Source organism: Acanthaster planci, linkage group LG13, assembly GCF_054643075.1.
Source record: "Acanthaster planci isolate LZ-2023a linkage group LG13, COTS_SCS, whole genome shotgun sequence".
In the NCBI taxonomy this organism is placed as follows: domain Eukaryota; kingdom Metazoa; phylum Echinodermata; class Asteroidea; order Valvatida; family Acanthasteridae; genus Acanthaster; species Acanthaster planci.
The window spans coordinates 11,464,518-11,489,882 of NC_141789.1; the positions used below are offsets into that span (position 1 = coordinate 11,464,518).

Sequence of the window (25,365 nt, forward strand, 5' to 3'; positions counted from 1 at the left end):
GGAGCAAAAACAGTCCTGACTTGATTGGTCCATGATTGGTCTAGCCAGCGCCACTGGGCAGGTTTTATGCATGAAAGCGTTCCATAACGTCAGAGCCAATGGAAGTAGATAATTAAGAACTTCTTATGCTCCAGGAAGCGGTAGATGAAAAATGTTTGAATTTACTTAATGATGATTGCACGAACGATCCAGACGTGAGGTAATCTAAGCAAGGCTTGTCATGCCGAGGGCGCTTAAAAGGGCATTTCAGAGGTCAGTGTGGGTCTTTTACCATCCATTTTCATGAAGCTACCAGGTACAATTACAGCGCGGGGAAATTGTCTTGAGAAAATCAAGGTGTTCTTCCGGCCATTCCCACTCTGTTGGAGTTCTTACCATTGAAAGTGTCCGTCCGCTTGATGGACACCCTGGTTGTTACTTCACGCACTTTTAGAGGTAAATAATGCATCACTGGAAAGTGGATTTAAAGTGATTTATCCATAACTATAAACACCAGCCCGGTAAAACTCGCCAAATGGGAGATACGCGAGGGAACCTCAATAATTTATAACGAACAAAAAGGAAAACACGATAATGTATGTAAATGTTGGCCGAAACAACTTGTCTTCAAGTCCCCAATAAAATATCTGCCACTGATCTAAGAATAAACCCTTTTGTACCAAAGAGTGACACACAATGAGTCCCGAGCTTGACCAAGAGAGGGTGAAATTTTCCTAGCAACGCAGGCTCCTTTTAGAAAGTCTTGTCTGTACTTAAGCATATCCTCTCTGGCCCTTAAGAACAATCGTTAAAGTGCAGTAAATTAACAAAAAAGTTGAAAAATTAAAAAACATTCCAAACGTAACCCTCTTAAAGTTTTAAAAAAAACAAGCAAAATATCAGGTCAAAATTGTAAAAACAGAAAAAGAAGAAGAACGTATATTCAAACACATGATACCTCTTATTTTCCCCCTTTTGCAACCAGAACAGGGCTAGTATGTTTAAAAGAAAATTAAATTAACAGAAACATGGGAAGATTAAAATGAGACGCATGCAGTGCTGGGTTAACTTTATAGACAATTATGCTTTTTGTGCACGCCACAAAACTGAATAAACTTATTAATATTTGTCTGGGAAAAGACAAATTTTGTTTTCTGAATAACTCAGCTTGCAAGGCGTAAAGGAGACGAATCCAATATGCCTCGCCGAAAACGTGTGCTTGTGGTTCGAATTCGATTGACTAACAATTGAATCTATGACAACTGACGAATTTAAAAATTGCAATTGCACCAAAACGATGCCGCTGGCAGAATTGAAAATTAAAATCTAAGAATTTGAATAATAAAGTTTTAAATAGCTGGGAAAACTTGTACTTCCATGTTGTAGCCTTATTTGTGGGCTTCGTCATTCAGTTAAAATAAGATTTTTTTAAAATGACTTTGTTGTTGTATCGAAATTACATGACCTTTGTACGAGAAAGGGGTGAAACAATTCAATCTACGCCAGGACACACACAAAAGTGAAACTCGGATTAATTTACACAGTTAATCCGCACGCAGTAACTGTCTGGTGGCATCCTGGAATGTTTTTAATTTCGTGGGCAAAATTTGCTCTCAAGGAGGTCTTTTATTTTATAATTATTAAAGTCACATCGGTAATCTCATTTACATTGATGCAGAAATCTTTTAGAACGTTAGAACCGTTTTAATGCCTTCCTACGTCACCAGTCCACACCCGCTGCAAAATTTCAGCTCTGTAGTGTCCAGATCTCGTGTGCACTGCTGCCGTGTACATCGCCACCCAACCACCTACCATAGCTGGGAGGTAGTAATATACGTCTCCCCTCACAATACAATGTAAGAATAGCCAAAAGATATTAAACGGATACGTATAGCGGCTCTCTCTGTTATAAATGCCGGCCTCAATCCTCAATAACCGGCAACCGACTTACTGACAAACTGACCTGAAGTGGGCCTTATAGTCGAAAGCTGAGATATACCTCTAGGATATTTCAATGGGTTAGTCCGATCAATTCCTGTAAGACCATAATGTGGCGGGTGACAGTTTGTCCCGCAGCGGAGCGCTATGCACGGCACAAGGGTCCACTATTGATCGCGTTGCGCGATCGTTCTGCCCTTGAAGATGCGGGAAAAACACAAGGTGCAGTTTTCACTGCAACTAGCCTCTTGGCGAAAGATTCACATTATTAAATCTGAAAAAAATCTTGTCTCTCTAAACGACTAGGCAAACCTGAGTTTTTGTTTATTCTTCCACATAAATAGACCAGAGATGTAAGCGTATACGTGTGTCGGAAGGGAGGCCGAGGAGACGAAAACTGTTGAAAGTGCCTTGTCTGCAATGGAAAACTTCGAGTTTACTGCAAGAAAAAGGTGTTGACCACATGGTTGACGGCATGTGAACTCACAAATCGAGCAGACGAGCGTGTGTTCACTGTTGGTATAACATGAATTGCTCCCAGCGCGCACGGTAATGGGAGTCCTGAAATGTTGATTCAAACATACCATTTCCCAGCAGGACCAATTATTCGCAGCCAAGTTTATGGTTGGAATTCCTGGTGATGTGGAAGTAATTTTGCAGAACCGTCTGTGTGATTTATTAGTACACCATCTTTTTTGCCCTAGGACAAATTTTCACACGGGATCCCGTTAAGCTCAAAACGGGTCTGTGGGCTGTCCTGTATTTTGCAAGTATGTGCTAGGATTTTGTTTTTATTGGAGGAGTCAATCGTACGGATTTTCCCCCTCGATCGCTGACAGTTAAAGCTGATCACTCACATAAAGGTAAACTGCTCCTGAAATTCTAGGTTTTGAATAGGAATGTCACTGTTTAAAACTGCTTAGAGTTTAAACACATTTTTAAACACTTTTTGTACCCACTGTTTAAAAACACGTTTCACCCACGACGTTTAGGTGTTTATTAATGAAATGCGTTCAGGACTGGGTTGATAAGCTGATTTCAAAAGGCTAAACGTATACAATGGAAAAAAACACTCAGCATTAAACACAATCCTGGACGCATTTCAACGTAAAATATCTATTTAAAATGGGTACCAAAAAGTGTTGAAACTCTGAGTGCTGTTTTTTACGGTGTAGAATCCAAATTTATCAATGGCAGAAAAAATGTCGTTAACCAATCTGTTCCGACTTTCTGTACAGTTCTAGCGTCTAGGTATTTATGAATAAATAATAACAAAACGCATTGTTAGTCATTGCCACATGCTAAAACATGTAGGCCCTATTCCTGATAGCCTTAGTGAAAATACATTGTATAGCAACGATTTCGCAGTGAAGAGATCACTTAATGAAGTAATGACGTAAATGGAAAAGTAATGAACACATTCAAAATGTGGTCTAGGTTTGTACTTTTTCAACAGCTTTACAAAGAAACTTTGGGAATACTCATTTCCATGACAAAGAATCCACTTTTTTGCCTTCTGGGTTGTGGCCGTGACGGCCAAAAACCACAGGCAGCCTTGCATTCTGCTATAGGCCTATGTATGGCTCGGTGTAAGCTGTCAAATTTGTTGGGTAAAAATTCTAAATGAAAGGCTCACATCAAACAAAGCTGTTGGCGAGAGCAAAATTCGACGAATGCAATTACCAGTCAAAGGCAACTCACACGGAAAGAACTCCACCCGTCTGTGCGCACAATGTAAAGCCGTTGTCGTCGTAGGGGCGCACAAGCAATTAATCCGAAGAAAAATCATCTCGCTGATTCGAGGAGAACGGAACTCGTTCCCCCCGTCTGTATAGAAGCCGACCAAACGCTCGCTGGTTCCTCCTCTCGAGCGTAATCGTGCTTGTGACAATGCCTCCCAACGAAGTGCAAATATATCACACACTTGTTGCTGTCAGATCTCCGAAATTAATAAGTCTGTTTTGAACTTGGCTGAGTTTGCAATGTCCCTTCGATAACCAAGACCTATAACTGCCCAGTGCGAGAGGAAGCAGTGGGCAGAATGCGTGGGGGTTGATGTATTCTTTCCACGTTTTGTTCCGAGTTGGTCTGCCGTATTCGCCCGTCTCTTATGTTCAGAGACAACTAATTAATGAGTTATTTCTGCTGAGCAATTAATTGCGTGGCCAACTTGTACAAATTGGGCAGATCTTGTCTTTTCAGATGCATCAATAATTTAACCTAAAAACGATCTAAATGATCAGATGAATATCATCATCATGAATATCGTGTCAAAATTGAAAGAACCCTTTTCTTAGTTTTAAGAAATTACCATAAGATATTTCTTTAAATTGAAAAGATTGAGTTTCTGTAATTGTCCTTGTTGTTTCTTACGAATGCGTATAATCATTCCATAAAATACAGAATGATAACAAGGATTCAAGCATATCAGAGGGACCATATTATTACATATGCCAGCAAAGTTTAAAAGTACGTCAAAATCCCCCCGGTCCATTAACGTCACCAGGCCCCTATCCGGCTTTTAACACATCACTTTAAAACCGCTCAATCATACGTCCCCTTTAAATTTTTATCGCAGTGAACGCATTCAGTCAGATAAGTATCACACCCACGAGGCAGCCCCACTCACTGAATTTTGTTCTGGATTGTTCACGGCTATACAAAGTGCGCATCGTATTCTCAACCGGCACTGTCGCATTTTCCAATTTGATTTTAAAATTGACCCACAGGAAACAGCCGTCACACTCGACGATTACGAAGACGAAGGGCAAAAGTCTGAGATGACGTGAAACTGTACCAATTCGAACTTTGCAGCCAAGCAACAAAAGCATGAAAATGTCGCGCACTTGTTCGCTGTCCATGTGATAAAATGCTGCTCGTACGTCTCCCCACCCCCGCCTTCAGTGATCGAGCCGATTCTTACTCAATCAAAATCTGGCACAATTTGTTCTTGAAGTGCTGTGATTTGAACTGTCGTCCTGCCCCCGAAAACACTCTTTCACCATCTCACACAAACTAGCCTTATCTATAACAGTGAGATGACTTTTTAAAAAAAAGATTAAATGCCAAAGAGGTTGCGAAAATTTCATCATGTAGCCGTCAGTTCCTAATTTAAGAAATCCTGACGGGAAATTGAGTTACAATCGGGGATTTTTCAGAAATTAAATCACCGATGTTTTTGAAGGAAATTGAAAGGAACATGCACAAAAGGTTCACTGTGGACTTTTTTCGGGCATTATTCAATTAATGCATCATTTGCCTGATACGATCTGCGATTTTGGTCTGGTGCCCGTCTCCCAAAGCGTGTGCCAAACACCTCCCAGGTCAGGGCCGTGTACTATTCAGTCAACTATAGTCATGTGAATGCGATAGTACGCATGCACTCAACCATGGTTTCTGGTTATGATCGTGACAATGGAAGTTACTCGGCCCGATGGTTGCAAAGACCTGGGGATTGCACGAGGTTGTTCCAGGGGGTTACCCCGTCACGTCATGATATTGTGGCTCGGCGGACACAAATACGACACGATCGCTCTCGCTTGATTTATCAGCGGGGACTTCCGCCTTGGAAACACTTAGTGCGCAGCGTTCAGCGGGTTAGGACTTGCAAACCAAGCCTCTCTTCGACGTGGACGTGCGAGGAACCGCGATATCCTGGCTCTGTTATGTGCAACCGACCAACGGTGTAGTTTGTGCAGTTCATCTCGCAAACAAGGTGTCTGATTGCTGTGCCCTCATCTCATCTTGCTGGCAGACGAGTTGAGTCTACCATATTTAGCCGCATTCAAACAGCGTTCGTCATGACGGTAAGTAGACGTAAATCAGTCAAGCTCGTAGGTGATCGTTAATTGGAAAAAAAAACTCCGGATATGCTCCCTTCATCTACGGTCGTTTTCCAAGTGTCACGAAGGTGCACGTTGACGCCTCTCGGCGACATGCACCCATCGTTGCGCAAAAGAGCTTGAATGAATAACAACCGTGGGTATATTTATAACCAGCCAACTTCACCCAAGTCGATAATGGTAATTTGACCTTTCCAAAATAGTTTCGCCGCTGGTCGACTGTAAAGTGTAAGAGGCTACATTTTTACAGGAATGGCCGGTAAGTTATGCCAAGTCTAGCATTTCTACCCTTCCTATGATGTCCACACTTGTTAGCCAAATCTCATTTTGATTATATTCACTGAACTGTTGGGCTGAAGACGTTACTCGAGAACAGTGGTGTACATGTACTCATCACTTTGAATGACGTTACTGATTCTCTTGCTAAGGATGGGTTTTCCGTGTTCTGCATGACCATGGTGTCCGACTCAAAAAACCAAAGTTGTTAGGATTTCATAGGGAGTGTTCTGTCTTGTCAGCCAGACATCAAAATTACCGGCATTTTATCGTGTCGATGAAATGGCCAGTGGGATTCTTCCATTTTATCGACAGTTTATATAGGGCGTAGGAAGCGGTGCAGCGGACACAGCTATAGCCACATTGGTGTTTAAATTTAAACCAATTTCGACGCCAGTGTTAATCGAAAGCAAAGAAATGTTACTCCGATAAACTAAAATGCCTTCGTTGGAAATTACACATGGGAGACTAGACGAAAACGAGCCAAGCCCAGTGAGAGTCAATATGCGACTTAAGGTCAAAGTCTCAGAACCTATTAGAATCTTACATAATTATCAATAAACACATTCGCTTCTACGTCTTAAGCACTGATTTGTCGTCATGTTTGGTTATTTTGTAAAAGTAGCAACCTATCTTTATTGTTGACAACTGTAAGTTTATTTATTTATTCTTTTATTTATTTCGGTTGAAAATATCTCCAATACAAAATTTGATAATTTATTTAACGGTATTTCAACGTTTGCATAGCCGTAGTTTGCGTTGCAAGTGATAATGCTAAAAAATATCAGAACATTTACTAGGCGCACCCGTATCTAACCGTATCTGGCCGTGCAAAGGCGCCGATTTAGAATTATCTAATAATCTAAACATTCCTGAGATCAGCTCAGCTCCCTGGGAAGTATACTTGGCCGATGTTGCCATATGAGGCACAAACGGCTAAACACAATGTCCAAGTCTGTCGTCACAGATACACATCTATTCCGGGGGGGGGGAGAGGCACAAAAGGATAAAGTGCCTTGCCGCAAGATCACAATCTGCTGCCACCAGCTGGATTCGAACCCCCGACCCTATGATTAGAAGCTACAAGCCCAAACCACGAGGCCGCCACATGTGCCCATGAGTACTGTACCGACTTCCACAAAAAGTCAACCTATCGAGCTTGGAGAAACAACCCTCCGCCAAACCTTCTCGGTGATCTTTCCCAATAATTGACTGATACATTTCCCAAACCTCACAAATGGATAATTTGGTAAATAACACTTGTTTCATAGCACGCATTTTGATTGTACGGTCTTATGTTGCATTTGCAGAGCTTACAAGGTGCAGTGTCGTCATTCACAACGTGTGTATGTACATGTCGGTCCCCTCAGATCCTTATCCTGCTTAAGAACAGACATATCTGTATACGCGGATTAAATGTTAACTTTGCATGCCGTACCCGTTTACGAATGCACATTTCTCATCTTACTGACACATGTTTTCCTTAGGTTGGTGGTTCTTAGAATTTAGAGCCCCGTGTGGTACATGTACAAACAGATCGTTAACAAATATTTGGTTTTATATTCCAAGGAAAGGCTTAGCCTACACAGTGTATATACAAAAGATATGAACGTGTTCTGACGATACTGGGCGAGGCCTGAAGTATCATGATGACATTATGCATTTACCTAGCAAGAGGAAACTGATCAAAATTAAAAATATGAGTTTCATGCCATAGAAACGCTACAGCAAAAAATGCACCGAAGATCCGTAAGTTGTCAGATAAAGTGCGTGTTCAGAGCGGAAGTAATTAATTTACATACACAGAAAGTGTCATCGAAATACGTGGACTTGGTCAGGTGATAATGGATGAGGTCCGTCAGATCATGTCATGGTGATGCCAATTTTGAATGCTGAACCCATGTGTTGAAATTTTACCTGAATTAGTCTATAATAAACGCCTTTTTGCATTTTGAACGGCTTTGGTATAGACGTGTAACATACGTGCCTTAGTGGTACGTGTATGACATTACTATACGATTTTTAAAGTGATGATAAAAGAATGTCATTGCCAAGCTTGAAGGGAAGGTTTCAAATGAAACGCGATCGTTGTAAGTACTGTTTTCGAGTGTAGTCATTCACATTTGAATGTCAGTGTCCACCTCTCGAACGCGGTGGTCCACAGAAATCGATGAATCGACGCGTAACTCGAGTACTTTTCATAACAATTAGCCTATACCGAGCTTGCAATACAGTAGACAAACGCATACAGTTAGGCACGTTGCTCGAGTGTCGCTAAGATAGGGCCTAGTTTAGACAGCCTTCATTGCTACAGCATGGGAAAACCTCTCTTGACTCAAAAATTCCTGCGCCTTGACATTTTGTGTACACATTATATCATTACTGGGAGAAGACTGTTAAATTTTCGGATACTGGTATATATAAGCTTAAGCTCCATTCAGTGAGTTTAGGGTCCATTTGACATCGTGGATATTTGCATCATAACGAGTTTAATCTGAAGTAGCAAAGACAAGTAGACAACGTTTGATATTGATTTTTGACATTTTGACACTATCACGTATATAAAGCATACCTTTCGATACTAATCTCCAAATGGGATTTTGACATCCAAGACAACTACATTCTGAATTCAAAATTTTTATATTTATCTGTACAATTTTTTTAATTCTTGTTTTTATATTATTTGTGAATCTCCATATGACATTAATTATTCATATGAGTGGACCTAGATGCATATAAAGAAGCTAGAAAGTAAATGAATGTATCATTTATTTGCCATCAGTAACATTCAAACTGAGACAGCATTATTTTTTCCTAATATACCGGTATATAATTTCGCTGTGGTTTTCTTGTTCATGGACCTTGTGCCAGGCGAATTAGGCTTGAAATAATTTATCCGAATTAATGAGGTTGCAAGTTGGCGGGACCGTGATGGAGTCGGATGTTGGAAATCGATATCAACCGAGTGGATGGAGAGATTTGAAGTCCAGAGGAGTGGCACGTCCCTTTCCCATCGGCTAATTTCTCCCGTAGACTTAATTCACCCACACCATTACTAAATCAAGTTTGTTTACATTACCTCGCGTAATGCTGCTGGGGGATAATTGGCTGGCTGCAGACATGCTACCAGCGAAATCCTCCCACGGTATGCACTTCGGAATTATTCTAGGGATGGGGGATAGGCCTAATCAACATCAGGGATCAACGAGTGGTTCCGCCCGTGTCGATAGGGAGGGCCAGCGGCGGGCACCGCGCGTGACGGAGCCGGGAGGGGTACAGCACCGGTGCCAACGCTCTTAATTACCCACAGTGAAGGAGGGATTTTCCCGTTGAAACTAAGCTCAACGATGGGCATGTCGTAAAAAACCAATTGCCTTAATAGCTTCGTGTGTTGTCACAAGCTGGAGGTTAGCACGAATCATGAATATCCGAGAGATGAATTTCCTTACGACAGCGTGAGCTCTTTGAAAATTGTCAGATGCAGATTGGAGCTAATGTTTACAATAATGTGTCCCAGGGGAGCTTAGGGAGATGAAGTCATCACGACGGTGGGACAACTCTTTGCATGCCAATCGAATGGTATCAAGATAGTGTTTAATAGGCCTGCCCCCTCTTTTTATTATCTTGGTCGGGTGGTTCAGAGTATTTACGAAAGTGAGCGTGCATGCGGTGATTCCATGAGCTTTACTGAGGGATTCGATGTTTGAATTATTTATTCCCTGCTGCCTTTCCTGATTTCAGAGTGTACCCAAACTAGACACGGGGTTTGCCAAAGGAACAGGTGGATAACTCATTTCTCATCTGTGCTACCCAAGGGGCTGGCAAAATTAACAGGTGCTGAGGGGTATGAATGGGTATATACTGTTGCAAACTGCATGTAACTATAAACACATCAAAACAGTGGCATACCGAGAGTGGTTTAACCGAAAAATGTATTGTAGTGGGGCATCAACGCGCGAGAAACCGAAAGCGTGTCACTCGGTTGAACTGCTGAGGAACATTTCAGGCACAAGAGCATTTCGGGGTAGAGCCTTTCTCTTTGCATATAAGTCCAAGTCCCACAAACCTGCCACTTCCAAATACCGGGAGGTTTTACCACACATTGCTATTCTTCTATATAATCATTCCACATTTGGATCACTAAAAACAAAATGAACGCCTAAGTTAGGAGTTGATGGTGACACTAAGCCTCGAGCTGTACAAGTCGTACCGCCCACACCAAACTGTCTCCAAACATCACGTTATCCACAGTAATAACACACGAACGCGTGCTGGAAGGCACTTCATCAACGTTTTTTTGTGTTCATTTTCCCCACTGCTGACCGCAAAACATGCTCCGGATTCAAGCAAAGTGCGTCTGTAATAACCCTTAGTAATGTTACAGCGCTAAATGCGTGACGCACACGGCCAGTTGGCTTGCAGGGGCATTTTTAAGTTGCGCCACAGCAGCATTGGACCATTCCACCCGCTCCGTGTTGTGATCCAGCTTCAGCGACAGACATGTTCTGGACATTGAAACTAATCCGCGAAAACAAATAGAAGCCCTCGAATGGACGTAAGGGAAACAATCGAAGCGTCCTCTCACATTTTATGGCGTAGTCAAAATGTCCCGCATCAAACACACGGCTGCGGGCTGCTGAGGAATTTGGGGGGGGGGGCGTCTGTGCACGGGCGTCCGCTAGGGATACGCGTGAATGTGCCTACACGTGCCAACGCAAAGAACAGAATGACAGAGGAAAGAGACCATAAATCATTTTCTGTGTCTTTGCCCGTTTCAGTTTCATATTCATGGCCAGACAGTATCATAAATGATATGACAGTTTCATTTTTGTTCGGTTCGCTTTTTTATTTGAAACATAAGACGTGCGTGTGTATTAGCACGTTAATGAAGTCGACGATTTTTTAATCTTTCCTTAGGGCCTACTTCACTCTGGACAAAAACTCTCGGGGAATAACTGGCGAGTTGAGAGCTACTTTCACCACGACCAGCCTCGTATTTGGATACACCGTTTTACGGTCTATTTGGCAGCTGTCTGAGAACTCAGACAGAAAATGTGAAAAGAATTTGGACAATCTTTTGCATTGACTTTCGTGAATCATCACCCAAACTACAACGCATTAAATGTGACACGGGAAAGATTTATTTTTCCTTTTTACCTCTGCAAAGTCTAGGTCAACCTTTACAGGAATATTGTTCATATTTTTATATGCCTGTGTTCATTTGCATATGTCATGTTGATGCATATCTCATCTTACAGGCGTTAGGCAAACCTGTTTTCCCCCAATTTAGGGGTTGTACATAACGCTTCGAGGGCTGTAGACAAGTGACCTGCGTTCGTATTTCATTCTCATGCAAGTTGAATCCATTGCTTGGCCACAAGTCAGTTTGCATTCCGTGTATAGTTGAAGATCTATTCAACAGTGCGATCAAATGTTCAAAAGAGAGCTGGCTGTGCCGGGTAAACCGCCGGACTTGTTTATAAAGTAGCTGGATATACCTGAATGAAAAACGCGAAAGCCTAATATTATTTGCAGGCTATGCTTTCCTTGTTTAGACCAGCAGTCGACGAAAGTGGCTACAATGCCATTGTCTGCGGCTTTGAATGGTTGGCGTTTCGACATCAAGGTTCTGTAGGCAAAGGGCAAAATCCTTGGCGGCCAAAAGAAAACTGTACAAAAGGTATTGAATATTAAAAAAAAAGATAGGGGGAAACCCTACCATTAGGGATGCGATGACACGGTGTGTTATTTTTATATACATGACACAAGGTTTATGAGGAGTTGTTAACGGAAGTAAACTGCAGCAGTTCCTCTTGTGGATCAAACTATAGGTGTTGAAATTGCCTTTCTGATATTCCAAAGACTTTGTATAAACATGTAGATAACAGGCTATACTTTCCTGTGATTCGAAGCCAGGTACTTCCTCCCTTTCCGCTGATTTTCAAATATTTTTACGAGGTACAAAAGGTTGTATATGTAACTGATAATACATTTCAGATATCGAAAAAGCAGTGTGAGAGTTGAAAGGGCCTATGTGTTGAATATTGGTAAGCACGAACTTCCAACACTTTGCCTGAAGAAATCAATCCCCAGAACGTAAGGTGAAGTGAAATTTAACTGGCCGTCATGAATTGTTGGCCGAACCTGACCTTTAAGCCAAAGTAACCAGATTATGCTCGCCCTTAGCGCTAGCGATTCGTCTGGTGGTGGTTCGTGTCGCTGAATGAACTACTGGACGGTCTTGGAACCAAGACTACCCTAGCGCAAGCATGCACGTACTGGTCTGTTAGGTCTGTGCATCTTGTAGCTAGACGGAAACAAAGAATGCAACCATATGAAACACTAACTGTTATGTAATTAATATATCTCCCAAGTTGAAAAATATAAACCTTGACTGACGGCAGCTTTTTAGACTGTACACCATTCATTTGAACTTAATATCGGCACTGTAGTCTACTTTTCCGACAGCAACCCACTGCACTCGGACATGCTGCCTTATGTACCTGGAATAGAAGTATACATTAAACGTGGGGGACGAGAATAGTTTTGATTTCTTTTTTAAATCCATATAAAATGAGTCATCACTTTCAGTTGCCTGCTGGGGTCATGCATTGTAACTCGAAGAAAGCCCGCACCTTGGTCGTGAATTCGCAGAAAGCAGCTAGTCGGAGTGTTATAGACATTATCTCCAAATTACATTTGCATTGGAGATTGTGCGACAGGGAAACCTCAACGACTTGCCGTGTCTAGAAATAAGCACCCAAAATGTATTCATAATCGGCGCGCTCTGTACTCAGCTTGAATACCTGCCAAGTGCCCTCCAGTCCAGTTATGACTTGCAGGGGAAGCACGTGTTAGTGGTATGACAAACACGTGAAAAACACCATCTCACACTTGTTGCCCAAGTGCTTGGTACCGGTAACTCATATCTCTTAGGTTTAACAAGTTTAACGAAAGCAGTGGTCATATTTCGTGCGTCTAATAGTAATAGTTTAAAGTGGTTTCGATCTGAAAATATCCCTTTAAAATAAGAATCTTTGGTTGGCTTGGAAGGTGTACGTATCCTTCTCAACATCTGGTGCCTACTTGAAACAACATCAGGTACACAGGTTAGACAGTGATATTCTCCCATGAGTAGCTACGGAAATTGCGCGTTGACTCCGTCATCTTCAGCCGGTGAGTCCTATGGGTCTTCATATGTTAATTAATGAGCGTGTCTTGCACGCCGAAAGACATGGTTCGCCGGGCAAGCGCGCTTTGTGCCGTATGATGAATGCGATGTGATGAGACAATGACCTGTGCATGAGTCTGTGACTTCAAAAGAGAGACTGGCCACAGATCCCGCGAGGTTTTTTAAGAACGGGCGAGAATTAAGGATTTACTGGTGATGAGCAATTGATCTCTGCATTGAATTGCGATATTAACACAAAGCCAGTGTACTTGAAAAATTAGCACGCTTTTGGGTTACTACTACTTAGGTCTGTAAGCTGTCAGTAAAAAAAATCTTAGCAACCTACAGACAAGCTTGCCAGTGATGCCCTTTCTTTCAACCTAGCGTCGTAGGGGCACATTTTGTGAATAATTATGGGCGATGCACAATAGTGCGCCACCAAGAGTTTGTAACGCGATGACCAATCCCAGTGCGCGAGATTTGTCGACTCATTCCAAACGCGCATTGGGACGACAGATTTCGCACACTGTGATTGGTCAAAGTGTTACAAACTCTTTGAGGCGTACTATTATGAAACGCCTGCATTGTGGCAACTGTCTTGACGCATTCAGCCGCGATAAAACTTCATAATCACTAGATGCTAGAATTACTGACAGCCTATGTAAGATTCTTCTCGCGTGCTTCGATGTTGGTGCAGTAATCTGGGAATTTAAAGAAGCTTTTCAGAGTTCACAAAGAAAAGCTTTACAAAGTGCGCTTTCTTGATATCAGTCAATCATTTTGTTCATCGACCATGCTAACCTTCGTACTCACACCCACCGAGTTGCATATACAGGAATTTTGCAATAAATTTGAGTAAATGGGTCTCGTTTGCTCCAGTGTTCATGGAGTTCTGAATGAGTCGGAATATTTTATGAAACTACCTCTACGGTTTATGGTATACCTTGATGCCGCGCAGTGGAGCACAAATACTTCGCTCTGGGATGTACAAAACGCAAATAAACATTCTTGGGTCGCTCGCTGGAATACCCGCCGCCTTCGGTCATATTTCACGCCATTTTTACATGGATGAAGTAATTGTCATTATTCACATCCGAGTTTTGCCAACAGTTTGCGTTCATATTAAAGAGAATCAGACCGGGGAAATATCAAATTTATGGAATGAAATACGTTTCAGCCCCTCTTAGAAAGTGGGTCGGACGACAATTTATGGCCGATAAATTGCAAATCCTTGGACTGTGAACCAGAGAGCGGAAGAGCATTTCCCGCGGCTTTTCTTTGCTGTATTAAAACCTACCCTTTGAACGATGAATTAAGAGGGGCACTACTTTGTCAAGACATTTGTAAGAGAAAGGATTATCCGGAGTTTAGTGTTCAATTAAAGAATGTCACTTTCCATTCAAGGACCACTAATCGATGAATAACCCGAGTGACAAAAATGCATTTCACCCTCTTACAATCGGGAAACCGTTATTACCACTCACCTTCTTGCGCAAAGCAGCTTCAACATAATTATTGACCGTACCATCGGTTATTTCACCACCTTTTGAGCACTCTTTGGATTAGAGTCTGAATCAGTTGCCCGTCCCTTTCCTGGAAAGCAATCAGCTCTTGCAATTTTTGAAAATAATGATTGGGGGTGTAATTAATTGACAAAGCCTGCCACAGTGTGCGGTATTGCAGCACGATAGTGATTACCATCACAGTGGCAACATTTGAAAAGTCGAAGGAAACAGTTTCGAAGGGAGGAGGGGTGGCAGGCCACACTGTGAACAAAAACTTGTCATTTTGACTAATAAAATTTAGTCCAGATTTTTGTCTATAATGACCAATTTAAATTAGTCAGATAGGCCAAAGACTAACATGTATCAGTCAAATTTAAGATAAGTCAAATATTAGTCAGATTTGATCATTGAAGTCAGTCACTATTGATTAATAATGAGTTCTGTCTTGAATTAAGAAGTCATCGAGACCCAACTAACGTATGTCAGTGTAATGGTGAGGGGTCAAAGGTAAGGGAGTTTTGTTTGGGGAGACTTCTTTTGGGCCTGTTTGTTTCACACGGATCTCGATCAGTGATCCTAACGCTGGTTCGCACCATCCACTATGCGGAGTTTGGTGTCCGTAAACAGGCGACAGATTGCTGATCGTGATTCACCCCAGATCCGTGTGAAACAAACACGGTTTTTGAAACTAAGAGTAACTTTGCATTGACAGCAAATCTTTGTGGTTGTTTTTTAAAACTCCATCACGTTGCAACCTGCCAATCTGAACCACCACTGCCCCCCCACACCCGGCTTCTGGACAGTTCCTCTTCGCACAGAATGAGTGCAACATAACAATATTATTGACTTCTCAAATAATTTTACAGTCGGCAATGTTTTTTGTTTTGGTTTTTTTTTTGGGGGGGGTTGTTTTTTTGCTGATACTTCCTTCTCCCGGGGTTTTTGCGGAAATGCCCCGACCAGAATTTTTTCCCATACCTGAATAGGTCCCACAAAAAGGCGACAATACTTTTTTATGAGCTCACCGGTAAAATCCCCGCATATCTACCTGCTTTGAAGGGCTGTAAAAAAGTCACGGTTGATTAACCACACTGTTTGCTTCGCAGTGATGCCTAAGTCACGAACAGATATTTTGCGGTCACTGAGCGAAATGGAGTGGAGGGTTGGTTGGCCAATAGCTCGGTGCGCCATAAGCAGACGATGCGTGGCAAAGCTGCTCCCCCCGCCTCTTTTGTGTCTTTTTCTGTGTCGTGGGAGTCTTGCAAATTCCTTTCAGATTTCCGAGGGAACCAGTATAGGTACAATACCTTTACCACAGCAATACGCGAGGCACCTGTAACGCAAAGCTCGCTCGATACATTTGGTATTTACGAAAGCCGCCCACTAAAATCAAGCATGAAATTTTTACTTGCACACGAAGCTTTGCTATCACACCAGCAACCCTAACTTACCTGCTGATGAAAACTGATATGTTTGGCACATTTTGTTATTCAAGACATCTAAACAATCAGAAGCATGTATGTAAGTTTGCCGTGAGACGAGAATGGATTAACGAAGTTTTTTGGCATTGATTTAGTCTGTGATATTGAGTGAAATTAAGTTAAGTTGAAATGTATAGTCGAGAAGAGGTGACTTGTATTACATGTGCACAGTTAGGCAAGACGACAATGTTATGGCCGCCCACAGATGGTTTATTTTTATTTTTGACTTTTGTATGGATTGTCCAGTCAATAATTCATAGTGTCTGTCTGATAAGAGGTTTGTTTTCTGTGCACCGCACAGGCTTGCTTGCGTTGTGGGGTTTTATTGCTTGTTTTCGTCTTGACCGGTGCGTCGTGCCAGAACCAGGATGCCAATGACGTCATCGTTGCGTCAGGCCTGGGCGAAAACATCCCGTCTGCGGAAGAAGTAATCGCCGAGATTGGAAACGTGACTGATGGTAACGGTGAGTCGATCTACGATATGATACACGTGCGATTAAGGGTATCACATTTAGGCCTTTTGGGTGGAGAATTACTCCTGCACTATATGTATTTTGCTGAATCCATGACCACATCGCACTTGCTTGCACTATGCTGCAGCGTGCATGGAGGCGTTACTGGATTTACAGCTAAGTGTCAAATAAGCTTTTGGAAGCAGACGTGCATTTCAAAATGTATCATTTGTTGGCATCAGTAAATATAATTTAACTCTGCACACTGATAAATGGAATTAGGCACTTTTAGTAATGCGGCGGGATGGGATCAGTCTATAGGTTGGTTATTAGGGAGGCGAATGATTGAGGATGAATCTGTTTCCTTAATTATGCACTGCTTCATCATCAGCCACGAGTCTCGTGCCCCTGTATATTATTAATTTAGTTGTCACCCACGACCATGCACTTAATCACACAAATTTAATGAGTCACGGAGACCACATTAATATAAAACCTTATTACATAAGTTCAAGATCTAGATCTCTAAATTTAGCATAATTTATCAGATGAATGTAGAATTTTGAAATTAAGAAGCAGGTTTCGAATTTGCTGATTTTGTTTCATTTTGGCCAAAAGTGGATTACAATAACATGTCCATTTTTTTCCTGATTTCAAAATAATCGAACTAAAAGGTAATTCATAAGAAGACGATCTTTCATCGAACACTTATGTTAGTAGGCCTTGAATGCATTCGATCTTTTTTTCTTTTTTTTAGCCAAGATTTGTATTTTTTACCAACTGTCTCTCCTTCGAGGCTAAACATCTCTGAGAAACATAGAATTAAAAAGGACGCCATTTCATTCGTCGAGAAGGTGCTAACAACAGATGGGCTTGCTTTGTCCGTCCCCTATACTTGCCAAGTTCATCAAGCGCTATCCTGCATTTGTGAGCTGATTTAATTAATCAAAAAGCGTTGACAGAGAAGCGAAAATAAACGAACCCGCTTCCACGACGGACGAGCACAAGAGGGCTCACTCTGGCAGGTTCACAGAGAGCTGTTTAGAGAGTTGCAACACGAGTGTCTCAGTTGTGTTGGTACCAAAATGGTGGATTAGGCGTCAGCGCAAGTGGACAGTGTTAGCGCCCAGCATGCTGCACTGCGCACACGAAGAACTACCCTTTTGGTACCAAAGTCTGAAGTTGGCGTATACAGTCTCTATATACTGCCCTGGGTTCAAGTACGGGCGGCACTATAAAATTGGAGCAGCAGGCTGGGTTCCAAAGTTTTGGCCATGACTTGCAGTGACGCACGCATCCTTAGGAAGTACAGACAGCCGCTGGCCGACGGCATCTTTATGTGTGTACCGATAAATGTGATATTGCTGACCGTATCGAAGACATTAAAAACAACCTTAAGCATCTCTTCAGCAAGAAACGCGTGGGATGCTATTTGTAAGCGATCCATGTATTTTTTTATGTATTCATTTAAGTTACTGCTGGTGTGCACAGTAACTTGAAGTTTGTAAAAGATGCAACTCTCTCATGAGACATGAGTATCGTCAACTGTAACAGTTTAAAAATGCGTCCCTTCCATGCTTAAAACAATCGGAACCCGATTCGATCTGGCCTCAATAGGAGTAGGCCTATGCTATGTTCGACCAATTTCTGGATTTTCTTCAAATCGAAAATGCAGATAGCTTCTGCCGAGGCTTCTCGTCCGACGAAAATCCATTCCGTGAAAATCTAACATGGCTCACGACACATGCCGGAGGAACAGCTTCTGCGGTTCTGAAAGACAGTATATGCGGCGCTATAGGTAGGTCGATGATTAATGTGTTAACAGTTCATGTGAAAAACAAGTCTGGATTGATGAAGTTCGATCGAAACTGTGCCACCTTCAGGCCAGCAAAAAGGCTTACATGTTTACACCCTACGTTGCGAACGTGAAATGGAAAATGGTGACGTTTTCCAACACAAGTTGACTTTAATCTGGCGCTTCTTGACTTGTAGAGGAAACCAAAAACCGACTGTTATCTGATAACCCCAACTGTGATAAAATTAATTTGGCGTGTTATGTACATTTAGTACGCCGAGTTTTGTTATGATTTTCTTCATTGATTAAATGTTTTCCTTTTCCAGTTTTCAGAGACTGTTTAGAGGATGGTGAGTGGGGCGATATTGACAAGATAGAGCCACAGGAATGCCTTGCCGATACAGTAAGTTTAACCACATTACAGACCTGTCGGGACCTGGTTTTGGGACCTTTACAAATAACCCTTCCGTCAAACAGCAAAATTCTGTCAAAAAAATTAAATAGTATACAGTTGTACCCCCTCGTCGGAGTGCACCAACCGGGCTGCGGTACGGTCCCACTCGCTCTCTGCTCGCACTGCCGGGTGTAGGACGCACGCGCATAGTCATTCCAAAATATGTCTGAAAGCCACATGACCTATTTCTTTTTCAACTAAAAAGCTTGACAATTTTTTTCTCACTTTTGCCTCAGGTTATCAAGATATTAGCCTTCATCGGCTTTGGCGTGTCACTAGTTGCTTGCGGGACAGCATTTGCCATCTTCATGATGACAAGGTAAGAATAAGTGTTTACTTGTAAACAAATAAGAAACGTTACAAATAAAACTTGGGTTTTTTTCATTGCCTTTGCCCTTTTCAAATTATTTTTGTCACACTTGACAAAGTACGTGGAGCACACATGACTGGTTTTCAGTAAAATTTGAACAAACCTGCGTCTTTACGAGTGCGCCGGGCGACATACGTCCGTCCTGTCGCTCTTTGTCATTGCTAAGAATATCCTCGAGTATATGGCGGCCGGCGCCATGCATATGCCTCTTGAAACACCTGCGTAAGAAGTCCGTGTGCGCTCTGCCGCTCTGCTAGTCGCACTGTATGAATACATTTGTATTTCAATAACACAACCTTACTCTGCAACATTTTAGTCTATCGTGGAAGTCAATCTGTATTCAGTCTCTCTTCCCACTTAAATCCTTTGTAACTGCAGTGCAAACGGTGCCACGTTCTATTTCAAAAAGTGCAATTGATTATGAAGAACGGTTTATTGAAATTGTTTCAACTGGTTTCCTCAATCCCTGCATTGCGCCTCAGGGGGAAAAAATGTCGAAACTGCGTTTGATTTGTTACCTGTGAAACTTGTTTGACGCATTTCTGCATAACAAATTGATTCCGCCCAAAGTCTGCTGCTGCACAAATACCCAGAGAGTTGATTTCGTAAAATAATTTGAAATACTGTGTGGCTGGACATATGCACCGCAGTTTGAGTGTAAGAGTCATTTTAACTTTGGGAGATATGGCTGAAATGTAGGTATCACTTTTTGTTAAAGCAAGTGATTGAAAGAGATTTCACCCTCCTTTTCGCCAACCACTGACATGCTTTAGCATGTTCATGTAAAAACCCTGGGCCGTTTTCCAATACTCAACTTCCTCTCCGTCTCAGGCTTCGTTCCCAAAACCAATCCCTGATTGTGGACCTGAAGCGTTTAAATTCGATTGGATTACTGTAATTTTTGGCTTTCTTGCATCTTATTTGATGCTTTGTGGCACTATTCGACTGATTACTGCGCCTATAGCTTCAAAGGCAGCTAGTTAAAAATCAGTTTAAGCCTGAGACGGAGCCGAAGTTGAGTACTGGAAAACGGCCATGAATTTACTTTAAGTCCTCTTTCAGAAACTATTTGTTGACCCTCTTTGTAGATCTTCACTTCGCGGACTCAGGCACTACCAGTATCACATCCACTGGAATCTTATCGCTTCCTTCATACTCTACCCAGTCGTGTTGCTTGTTAGCCTTGGCGTTTTCAGCCAGACGGCCTGCATTCAAGAACATTTGGTTAGAAAATTTGGTGTGGTGTTGCTATTTACTTGGTGATTCCGAAAAACGTCAACAATTAACCGCAGGCTCCTCACTTGTAAAGCACAAACTCTTTTTTAACAACATGAATTCGGGGTTGCACAACGTTCCTGCCATAATTTGTTGCCTCAAAGTTTGTCATATTCAAAGAAGCAATGCTCCTATCCCTTCAATGGACGTTGAGAGTTGTGTATTAACATAATCAGGTAACATGTTAACATATTACATCTGCGTGTTTGGAATATATTTTGAGTTGAAATCCTTTACCACATTATATAGATGAAGAATTGAATGGTACAAAACTGTCCAAGTCTCACTAATTCCTCACTTTCATTTCACCCTGACCATTGTATATTGGAGATCCTTTGGCAAACGCTCGCTTTTTTTCTGCAACAACACTCAACAACCAGAGTGACATTTTGTCCCACAGTGGCTGTGCAATCTCCTTTCCGCCTTACTGGCTTACTTCGTCCTGGCTAATTTTTTCTGGATGCTGGTGGAAGGTCTAGTCCTCTTCGTCCTTGTGGCCACCGCCTTCCCCGGATCACAGCGCGGCAAGGCGTTCGTGAAGTGGTGCTTCATCGGATGGGGTGAGTCACTTGTACCCTCCCCCCTTCGAATATTTGCCCCTACATGGTGATCCTTTCAACTGTGGTTTGTAAGGCATGTTTGAGTACCGGTATGCTGTTTTATATGCGTAGGTCATTTACCACTTCACTATTCAAAGGCAGACTTGAGATCGAGTCGTTTAAATGGTACCACAAACTGTAAACCTGACCATCATCTACCAGTCCCTCGTAAAGTATTGATAGGCAATTTTATAAACGATTATAGCAGGAATGAAACAATAAATCCAGTGGTAAGCTGTGGCACTGCTCGATCTTATTTAATACTGATCGAACAGACTACCGACTTTATTGATGGAACTGGGCGGGAGGGTGTTCACGGAAAGACCGTCAATATCAACCTCTGCAAGGGTTCGGGCGTTCTATACTGTTTGGGATCTTTCACTCTAGAAAATATGTCATCACACTTGGCTAAACCACGTCGCATCGTTGTCCGTTGGCTTCATTTTCTTTGGGAAAAATACCCCGATGCCATGAACGGTAAAGAAATAACTGTATTATCCTGATGGGAAATAGACAAGGCCCAATATACTACAGAGGTATAGTACTTTGGCTCTTCCCCTTAAAGGATTTCGTCTGACGATTTCATTCAAGACCATTGGAATAAATTCCATGTGTAAATCGCTGGATATATGTTTCCCCGGCATGTAACAACTCTTTCTTTACAACAGGTATTCCTGCCGTTCTTGTGACTGCTTGGATTGTTGTTGAGAGAGTAACGACAGAAAAAGACAGGTGGGCAATAGAAGTGTACAGAAATCACAGACGGGCAATATGGGGCGCCTGTAAGGGGAAAATTGAAACCACTTTCTTGTAGAAAAATTACCGAGTAATTGTGTTTGCCCATAGTATTATCCCTTCAATATGCTTTGTGATAAGACAGTTTTGAAATAACTACCGTTTTATCCTTTCCTCCACCAGCTATTTTGTTTTGAAATTGGATTCAGACGAAGGTCCAAACTTATACTGTTTGATAGTGCCGATCTTTGCTGCTTTAGTGGTGAGTTATGAAATATGACGACTGTGTGATTTCTGGGGTAAAAAGGCATATATTCATGTCAGAGTTGTATATTCCTAAAATGAGAAGCTTTTCTGACCATTGTGGCTTGTGTCCTAGTCTTAACGTGCAACCAACTTTTTAATTTTTTTTTTCAGGTTAACGGAATCGTCTTAGTGGTTGTCATGAGAATACTCTGGCTGAAATTGCGAGATGATGCCCGGAATACCCTTCGGTATTCGAACGAGAAATCATCGTGGTAAGTACCAAAATGCATTGTTACGAGTGCTCCTGATTTCAATACTTCTGAAAAAAGTACCATAAGAACTTTATACATGGGCAAGTTTGAGCGACCAATATAGGTCGAGCGGTGGTCAAATGCGCACGCGCAATACGGTCCCACTCGAATGACCCCAGTCGAACTTTAAAATGCTACTGATGATGCAACCGTGCCCAGGGCCTGGTCCCAAAATGGTCGACCTGATAGCTTAACTATTTAAGTGACATTGGCGCTAGGATTTCAGTTAGCTTGCAGGAGAGAAAACCCGGGAAAGGATACACTTTCTAACCGAATTAGTGCTTTTTGGGGGGCAAAATATGTGCTAACGATCTGGCTTTGAAAGGATAATATCCAAATAACTTCAAATGCCACATCGTTTCCTTTCCGCCAGGTCGCACTGACAACAGAAATCTCTTTTGTGTCGGGGCAGATTATAGGTTGTTACAGAATTGAACTTGTCACCTTGGCTAGATAGTTCTTTATCCCAATAAGGCAGATATATTACCATTCGTGATCACAAAGTCAATCTTCGCCGTAGCGAATGTGCAGTGTGTGTAGGCCTCAATCTCATCAGCGTGTCAGTGCCTTTTCTCGGTTCTCAATGTGTGTCCTGAGGTTTGCAATACTTGTTCACTGGGTCTATCTAATCTATGACGGAAGTATACTTTTCAGCTTTTGTACAACAGCTGTGCCATTCCTGTGGCCCGATGGTTAAAGTTTGTTACACAAATAATAGGGTCAGGGATTCGAATCCAGCAGATGGTTATAATGCTGTAACCTTGGGCGAGCTGCTTTACTCCCAATTGCCTCTCTCCATCCAGGAGTATAAATGTGTTCCTTCTGGTGTTGAGAAGGTGGTTGTGTTTGATTTGTGCCACACTTAGCAGTATGGAGCTGAATACATGTACTCCCTAAAGAGCTAAGTTGGTTTCGGGAATGTTTGTGGTCTGGTGAGCTGGAATGATAACAAGCGCCGTGTTTCTCTCCGTAATTTAGCGCTATACAGTCATTATTATTAATTATTATAATACCAATTTCTTTCTCGAATTTTTTTCCAGGCGGGCGGCCAAGTCCACCTTTGTGATCCTGGTCTTACTGGGTGTCTACTTCGCGCTGCCCATCTTGGTTTTTCGATTGAATCCTCCGTTCCTCGTTCAATGGGTGATCAGCAAGATTAGCCACATCGTCAATTCGCTCCAAGGTCTGGCCGTGTGCACGCTCTATGTCTTCTGCAATGCCGAGGTACGTGAACAGGTAGGGGCATTATTGTGATGATAGGTCCGCCTCCAATTGATCTGGTGTGGAAGTTTGCCCTACCCCACCGTAGGACTAATTTATTCGAAAAAAAAATTTCAAATCCGGCCTGTGTTCTTTGACACGATGAAATCATCACCATGACCACAATACTTTGACCACCTACCAGGTGTCCTGTTCTACCATACAATATTGGCAGCTCTTTCAACTCTAAATAACGCAGGTCAGACGCGCCGTCCGAAACCTCAGACGACGATACCGGAGCACCAACGTGACCTACTCCACGCGCCTGTCGTCACCTAGCTCCAGCCGGAGCGCCACCCCGCGGCACAGCAAGTCGCACTCGTCCAGCGAGGGCAGCGCCACCAAACGGCCAAGCACCACCTGGACCGGGGAGGCGGTGGAAATCGAGATGGCGGCGGTGGCCGATCCCGAGGAGAATCCACAGCCCCGGCGGCAAACGTGCGTGGTAATGGAGCCGCTGGTCGAGGATCCCAGCGAGTCTATCCGGGGCGATCCCGCACCTGCCGATGTGTAGAAGGCGAAATTCGTACCGAAGATTCTGAATACTCAGGCCAAACCAAAAAAAATAGTTGTGTTACCTGTTAAATTGAAAAAATAGGGGTTGGTACTTATAGATATGTTTTAGTTTATTTTTTCTAGTTTATGTTTCATTTCTGATATATAATAATAGGATGGTGGTCAGTCATTATTTGTTGTTGGAAAATGGCTGAATTTAGGGAGTACGTGACTGTGAGCAGCAAATGCACAAGAACAAGTCACTCTGTCAAACTGATTAGCTCGTTACAAAAAGTAGGCCTATAGGAAGTACAGGATATTATATTTTAAATGCTCTGCAGGATTGGCACCTGAATTTTTGTGTTTAATTTTTAACAAATTTTTCGGTGACATTGTCAACATGATTTTTCAGGTAGCGTTGGGTAACCGAAAACACTACCATTTTTCGGTTTGACCCAACCGCTACAGTGGCTCAGCCGTTCTTCAGTGGCTCAGGAGCTTTCGTAGGACATATGAGTGGCTGGGCCGAAGGCCATGTAGAGGTTTCATCAGTCTTAGTGGCAAATCCAGGGCATTTCTCGGGGGAGAATTAAGAAATTGTTCCCATCAACGATTTTCTAATGTTATATTGAAAGAATCCTCCTCTCCCCCAAAAAAATTATGTAAATATATAAAGTTGGCAAATCTGTCCCTGAAGGGTTGGCACTTTAAATTCTCAAACTCCCCAAACTGCTTGGATACACCACTGTTCTCAATTGTTTAGGAAAGATAAAAACTACTGCAAACTGCTCCCCAAGAAACAGTGAACTAAAATACATCAACGTGAAAGGTTAAAAAGTCCAACATTCCACATCTTTCAGTCTTTCCCGGCTCTTTCTTTCCAGTCGTAATGGAAAATCACTCGAACCTTTACTTTTGCCTCGTGCCAAGGTATATTTAAGCAGCCTTGAAGATCGTTGCTGTAACATGATTCCACGCCCGTCAAGGGCAAAATGGAGTCGACGTGCAGCATATATTATTCTGTCCAACACCACACACTGCACCCAGTTCATCTTGCGACTGTTTTTATTGAAGGATGTAAAGGTCTTCTGAATGGATTTTAAATAACCAGCCACTTACATGTATGAGATATTTCTGCTATTTTTTTTACGGGAATGTCAAAGGTAGGTAACATATATTAA

The 25,365-nt window shown here is 42.3% G+C and overlaps 1 protein-coding gene across 3 annotated transcripts; it reads left to right on the forward strand.

The window, feature by feature from the left end:
• The first annotated feature begins 5,348 nt into the window (after positions 1 to 5,348).
• Positions 5,349 to 24,904, forward strand: LOC110983099 (corticotropin-releasing hormone receptor 1-like). Of its 3 annotated transcripts, none has more exons than XM_022242052.2 (12): positions 5,349 to 5,723; positions 16,494 to 16,656; positions 18,320 to 18,442; positions 18,766 to 18,842; positions 19,130 to 19,212; positions 20,352 to 20,487; positions 20,939 to 21,098; positions 21,806 to 21,869; positions 22,056 to 22,134; positions 22,290 to 22,390; positions 23,470 to 23,665; positions 23,889 to 24,904. In XM_022242052.2, the coding sequence occupies exons 1-12, from the start codon at positions 5,718 to 5,720 to the stop codon at positions 24,201 to 24,203; spliced, it is 1,503 nt and encodes a 500-aa protein (XP_022097744.1). In that variant the 5' UTR covers positions 5,349 to 5,717; the 3' UTR covers positions 24,204 to 24,904. The 3 variants fall into 3 exon arrangements, with proteins under 3 accessions (XP_022097744.1, XP_087001109.1, XP_022097745.1); XM_087144983.1 differs by having other exon boundaries at positions 5,351 to 5,723; positions 23,470 to 23,653; XM_022242053.2 differs by lacking the exon at positions 5,349 to 5,723 and adding an exon at positions 9,909 to 16,232.
• The last annotated feature ends 461 nt before the right edge of the window (positions 24,905 to 25,365 follow it).

What these genes read in the sequence shown, in the direction of transcription:
- LOC110983099 (XM_022242052.2), top strand. An exon ending in CAGTATATGCGGCGCTATAG is followed by an intron (nt 18,443 to 18,765) that starts GTAGGTCGATGA and finishes TTCCTTTTCCAG; the next exon opens with TTTTCAGAGACTGTTTAGAG. An exon ending in CGATCTTTGCTGCTTTAGTG is followed by an intron (nt 22,135 to 22,289) that starts GTGAGTTATGAA and finishes TTTTTTTTTCAG; the next exon opens with GTTAACGGAATCGTCTTAGT.